Raw genomic sequence first — 6,653 nt, forward strand, 5'->3', positions numbered from 1 at the left:
CCAGAGGCTTTCAGGGGTGCTTCTCAGAAATACCTCGGGAGATTTTTTAAAATCACAAGCACTGGCACCAGTCCTGACCTGAATCACAATCTTTATGGGTGGAGCATGTATATGCTCTTTTTTAAAGTGTCTCAGATGACTTAGAAACACTGCCAAAACCATTTACATGGCTTGAAAATTCCAATAATTTGGCATTCAACTGTGTCTCCCAATCTGCCTTCTATGCCCCAGTTTTTCAGAAACTGATCTTTTTTTCAAGATATGTGGTCACCACCCCCCACCCCATTAGGACATCACCCAGCTTTAGATTCAGAACCCTGGTATAAGGAGAACAATGGCTGATCATGGTCTCCAATAACACAATGAAAAAACTCAGCACCAGCCCCAATCACAGATAATGGGAGCAATTATGTCTTGTTTCCTGAAGGACCACAGACTCAAGGTAGGCTGGGGTCTGAAGCAGCAATTTTTACTCATGCAGGTATTCTTCTCAATTGAGGTCAGCCCAAGCCTTTTGGGGGGCAGAGAATATGGTGGGACTATATATTAGTCTCTCCACAGGGACTAATCCTGTGTACAGTTGTGCAAGATGTATACTGCACAAAGACATCATGCTAAGGAGGGAATTGGGAGTTGATAGCCAATCTACATACCATTTATCAAGCTGTGAGCCCCTGGCTTGGGGCATTTCTTTATATCTTATGTGTTCTGGAGGCTGGCCCTGTAATTCTCCTAGCCTCTATTAAGTCCTAGCCCCATTAAGTCCAGAAATGCAGCCCCACAAAAACTTCTGGAGCACATGCCACTATTGTACTTGTTACGTTCCCCAACTCCATCCCATATAAACACCAGCCAAACTCTTCAGAAAAATCACATTTTATGATCTTTATTCAAAATTATAAAAATAGATATAAATAAAAATAGCAGAATATAATTATAAATATTCAGTGTACAGGAGTGGTCCTCACCCACACAGTGAGAATTGGATGAACTAGGCTGGCAGTTCAGAAGGTATAATTGGCCAAGAAAGGGACATCTATGTGAAAATGAAATAGACATTTAGTGCTGGTCACAAGCTGTGTCCCAGAATGATACATTCATATGCTTTTTCACATGGGACACCATGAGATCAGGAGACTCCAGGAGTGACCCAAGGCCTCTCCAGACAAACTCTCCTATGTGGTATTACAGTCCACACCATTTAGGGAAAGACCGAGACTTGCCGTCAGACACAGGAACACACCAGCTCTTACACTGACACAGTCCATGCACAAGTGTATAAATATACACAAACATATATTTCTTGACACATTCATGGAATGTCAGAGTTTTCCTTCAAGTCATTAGCATCTTTACTCCCCAAACCACTGTTCCCACATTGGCCAAGCTCCCTCCAGAGACCTCAGTTCTGTTACACTTCCTAATTGGGAAATTATTCATTTCCCAACAGTAGGCCTCATAAATGTCCACTCCGCCCACCCATGCACAGGAGAGGCCATTTTTTTTTTAACTCCAGGAAGTTTTAGTCTACAAAAAGACTAATGGGCCAAATATCCTGGATCAGGACCACCCCTCCCATCCTGGCCAGGAGGGCTCTGGGCAGCCAGCACCCAGGCCTGTATCTCAGAGTAAAGTTATTGCTCACCCAGTGGGCAGAACAAGCAAAACCATTGCAGCAGAGCCTAACTTCTGCAGTCTCTTGCTTACATATAGCAGGCAGAGATGGCCCTACTGCCAAAATGACTGTCATCATGGGAATGGGTGGAGCCCTTTTTCTCCCTTGACTTTCTGAGAGCTCTCAGAGGGCTGGGCCATTCTCTTCTCCGATGTGAGAACGGATCCAAGGCAGGAAGCGTGAGACCCTTGTGTAGACACCTGGCTTGTCCTTCATGGCACATCCACTGCCCCAGCTCACAATCCCTGTTAGAGTCAGGCGGCCATGGATGGAGCAGACCAAGGGACCCCCCGAGTCTCCCTGTTAAGGCAAAGACATAAAAGTTAAGCCCTGGGAGAAGTGAGGAGAGGGGGTATTCTGATCCCACCCCCTCCAATTATGCCCAAGAGAGAAGGAACAGTTTCCTGTAGTCAAAGTCCTTAGTGACTCCCCACTTCCTATTACAACAAGTTTAGAATCTTCTGCTTGGTCTCCAAAGTCTTTATATTTCCCAACATTCCGTATACACCCTCAGACCCTACTTGTCCCCATACTCAAAATGCCATGCTCATTGTCAATTTTGTATCCTTCAGATGAAATGCTCACCTTTCCTCCCTCCTCCTCCTCAAATCCCTCTTGAGCCCACTTTCTCTTGGAAGTTTTCCCTCTGTGACCATCTAGTTGGCACTCACTAAACATCTGATCATTTATAATTCACACCACTCCCTAAGCACTGAGTTACATCTTTTCCTCTTTCTTATATTTTCTTTCCTCTACTTTCCCAGTCTGCAGTGCCTCTCACAGAGCCAGGCTCATGACAAATGCTTGGTAAACAAATAAGAGTTGGTTTAAACCTTTAAAGACCTAAACTCCTGATTCTGGTTTTTTGGACTTTGGCTAGAGAGAAGCTCCCCAAAACTAAAAGGATCAAGGAGCCCTAAAGAGATTTTTAGAGTGATGGAGAGTGATGCTTAGAACTCTCACCTGGCAGGAATCTGTTTCCCACTGCGGGTCAGCAGCACACAACATTTTGTGGGTGACTTCAGTGCCATAGTAGTGGGGCTGCTGACACTCCTGATGGGAGAGCAGCTTCACAACAGTCATTTTTAGCTGCTCAGGATAGAAATAGTCAGCTAGATGGAGGAAACAAGGAGAAGTCTGTGTTAAGATGCATCTGTTCAGTCTTCCCAGCAAGACTCTCTGGTAGGGAGGGCACCATGAAATATCCCTACCCTGGAAAATCCTTATTTTTTTCTTCCTAAACAGAGACTCTACCCCACTTATAGCCCCTCATGCCCATTTATTCCCTTTTTAGCCCCATCATTCTCTGAACAATATTCTCCACTCCAACCCCAAACCCATGTGCTGTCTCTTCAGTGTCCCATTTCTGTCTGCAGTCTTCCCCTGATCAGAAAATGCTCATCTCCAGCTTACACAGTCTCCCAGAGCCCTCTCAGCCAGCTCCAAATGTCACTTACACGTATTCTCTTTTCCAAAGCCAGAAATCTCACAGTTTGTGCCAAAACGGTTATCGCCATATTCTGGGGGCAGGCAGATGGTCTGTATGGTCCGGGATGGCTGCGCACATTGACCGGTGCTGGTCCTGATCTTCAGCAAGGCTGGAAGAGAGGAGAGGGATAAAAAGATGAATACCTGGTCAGTTAGAATGAGAGGTCTTACTGAGAAGACTGTTGCTAGCTTGTCAACTGAAGCAAGCCTTCACTGTCCTATGTTTCAAGGACTTTGTTCCAGCTGCTGACAAACCCTTGGACAGCCAGGAATGTTACACACAGCTATATGGGAGTTTTTTCCTACATAAAGCCCCAAAGGAGGTAGCTACACTAAAATCCAGCCCATTGGTCTACTGGCCAACTTCTATGTACTGGGACAGACAAAAGCTGCATCCAACAAAGAAAGGGGCATCACCCCCCTATCTATGTGTCCACAAAGTCATTTTCAGAGGCGGTTAACTGTTTGGGAAATTCAGGGACTCTACAGAGGGACACCAGGCCCCTCATGTTTTCACTCTGAACCTTCTCACCAGTCCCTTCGTTGTGTAAAACAGGGTCTTTAAGTTCCCCTGCTATCTCAACCTCCAACTTGGATCTCTTGTTGGACCCCTCTCCTCTAGCCATCATCATTATTGCAATCGAGGGTTTTCCACTCACCAATATCGTTGTGATGAGCAAGTGTGTCAGCACTATAATCATCGTGAAAGATGAGCTGTTCTACCTCAAACTTCATCTCCCCAGGTGTCATGGTGTTAAGTTTTGACCGACCCAGGTAGATAATGTAGTCTTCCTCCTTCTTTTGGTAATTACTGTGGAAGGTGAGATCTGTCAGACAGCCTGATCTCATGAGATCTTGTCACTTCCCCTTCCCACCACAGTGACCTCAGAGAATGACTTGTCCCCAAGATCATGGACCACATGGAGAGGAGCGGAGGGAACACAACTGAAGCAGATTCCTTTACTGGGCAGGAGAAAGGTATGTTTTCAGGGTAGGATAGGAGGGTCAGGGAGAAGAGGCAGAAGGACTTACATGAAGCAGTGGGTGGCGCTGACCACCCAGCAAGGACTGATGAGACTGCCACCGCATAGGTAAGTGACAGAGCCTCCGCGGTGCTTCCTGTAAATGGCTGCAAACCAAGGCTGGTTCTCGATGGTGGTGAATTCTCCCCCAATAATCTTAAAGCGGGGCTTCAGAGCCTTCTGACCACACTGAAACCCTGCTGCTTCTGGAGGAGAGAGGATCTCTTTTCCTGGAGAAGAAAGAGAAAGATGTCTTAGGGAGGCAGGGAGGATAAAGAAGGTACTTTATCCTCCCAATTCCTCTGACCTCCCAATTCTTCAGGACTTTCTCATGACTACTGTGCTGGAATAAGGGGACGTGTGAGTTTGTCATCTACCACACCACCACTATAAACAGATTGTGAACTCACCAGAAGAGCAGTCATGCACCTTACACTCTTGGACACGCTGGTATAGGCCAACCTGCACGTAGCACCAGGGCCATCTCTGGTTGTTTGGATTCCTAGCAACACAGAGAGGAAGAGGGTGTCACTCTAACCCAGAATGCCTCTCCTGAGTCCTGCCCTTCGAACTCAGAGGCCTCACTTCCCTCATGCTGTGGCCAGCACTCTGGAAACAGAAGGGATGGCAAAGGGATTCCTGTGAGGCTATGTGGAGGAATCTTGCTGCCCCACCTCACCTGCAGTAATTGTGTTTCCCCAGGCCCAGCTCAAGAGCATCAGGTCTGTGTGCATGGTAGGTTTTCTGAAGGACAGCAGGAGAGTTCCAGGCCAGGCAGGGCCGGCCCAAGGTGTCGGTGTTAGCCTTTCCTCGGTAAGAGTGACCATTTCCATGATAGCAGGTTTTCGATCTATCTATGAAAGGATGTGAGGAGGAGAGACTATTAGAACGAGGAGGAAGTCCAGATAGGCATTTTATAGATTCTGTCAGGTTGTCCGTGTTTTCAGACTTATTAGAAGACACTAAAATGGTCTCCTTTCATTCCTACCACACATGAGACTGTGTGTGTGTGTGTGTGTGTGTGTGTCCTACTCTACTGCCATCTTCTAATTCCTGCCTGTCCTTGCATCCCACCCATCTCTCCCTGCCCCCAAGTTCCCTGATGTTCCCTTCTCCCCAGTTATAGTTCAGATCGCCATACCTATTTCACAGTGTTCCCCTTCAAATTTCTTTGGGCAGTTGCATCGATGAATGTTGGAGAAGTACTTGTAGTGCACACATGTCCCTCCATTCTGACAGCCACAATTTGCTGGAGAGCACAATGGAGGCTGGTAAGCAAGGAGCAGTAGGGGTGGACAAGAGAGGAGCCAGCCCTGCAGCAGAGACCCTGGGGCACTCCCAAGTCTTTTCCAAGATGTTTATGCAGCCAGATAGTGTACAAGGGGTGGATACTCACATGCCTCAGACACTGAACGAGATTCATGACTTCCCTGGAAGACATGGGGATAAGAGGAGGAGGTCACCAATGGCCTCAGGCTCCTGGGGAGAGCGGGGTGAGGATAAGCTGTTCCAAGTCCCCAAACTTATTCTTCCCTCCTCCCTCCAGCTACAGTTCTCTCCTTGTTTATCTCTAACTAGCCCTCAAGTGGGAGCCCAACAAATATTTTGACTCAAACAAGCTTCGCTTATCAGGCACGATCAGTTTGCCTTGCCCAACCGCAAGTGAGAAACTTCTTGGTTCTCAAGGCCCCCACTCCCACACCTGTCCTAGTTCCCTAGTTGGGGGGAAGGGGTGGATGTCCGGCCCTGCTGTAGATGGAATGGGGAAGACGCCAGCTCCCGATGCATTTTCTGCCTTCCCTGGTGCCTGGTCCTGCAAGCCTCATCCTGCCCCCTTAAGTCAAAGCAGAGACGCCAACTCACTTCGGAGTCGCTCACTACCAGGGTGCAGAGGAGCAGGCACGCCAGCTGGACTCTCATGTTCGCGAGGCGGGAGCTCTAAGCAGCGTCTCTGCAGGAGAAGGAGATAACAGGGATCGAAGTGAAGGAGCAAATAGACCGGTCGGGTGGGGATACTGCAGTCAGAATTGGATCCCCGAGGTCTCCTTCGGGGTAAGCGCGCGGGGATCAGGCCAGGTCGTCTCTCCTCTCTGGGGGCCCCGGGTTCCCGGCACAGTTTGGACTGGCATCCTCAGTGTGACGCAAGGGTCCAGCGAACGGTGACTCCGAGAGCAGGACAGGGCGAAGGGAAACGCTCAAGAGCCCCGATAAGGGCGCATCTGCCCTGCGCACTGCACTCACCGGTGGTGGGGGCGCGAAGGACGCAGGGCGGGTACGGCTAGCTCAGGTCCACTCTCTGACTCTCCGCGGAGCTCTGGGGCTCCCGTCTCCTTGCAGTGCAGCAACCCCGCCGTGCGGACTCTATATTAGGATCCGCCCCAGCCCAGGCTCCGCCCCAGTCCGGGATTGCCGGGTGCGCTCGGTCCCCTCCCCTTCCTCGAGCCGCGTGCTTCCTCATCCATGACCGA

The 6,653-nt window shown here is 49.0% G+C and overlaps 1 protein-coding gene across 1 annotated transcript; it reads right to left on the reverse strand.

Moving 5' to 3' along the window:
• Nucleotides 1-1,798: 1,798 nt before the first annotated feature.
• On the reverse strand, nt 1,799-6,105 carry PLAU (plasminogen activator, urokinase; the record flags this gene model as incomplete). Its single annotated transcript, XM_084246128.1, has 10 exons — nt 1,799-1,975; nt 2,639-2,787; nt 3,133-3,273; nt 3,823-3,974; nt 4,196-4,415; nt 4,596-4,687; nt 4,865-5,039; nt 5,327-5,434; nt 5,582-5,615; nt 6,049-6,105. The coding sequence occupies 10 exons, from the start codon at nt 6,103-6,105 to the stop codon at nt 1,799-1,801; spliced, it is 1,305 nt and encodes a 434-aa protein (XP_084102254.1).
• Nucleotides 6,106-6,653: the final 548 nt, after the last annotated feature.

This window comes from Talpa europaea (assembly GCF_964194135.1).
Source record: "Talpa europaea genome assembly, chromosome: 10".
NCBI lineage: Eukaryota > Metazoa > Chordata > Mammalia > Eulipotyphla > Talpidae > Talpa > Talpa europaea.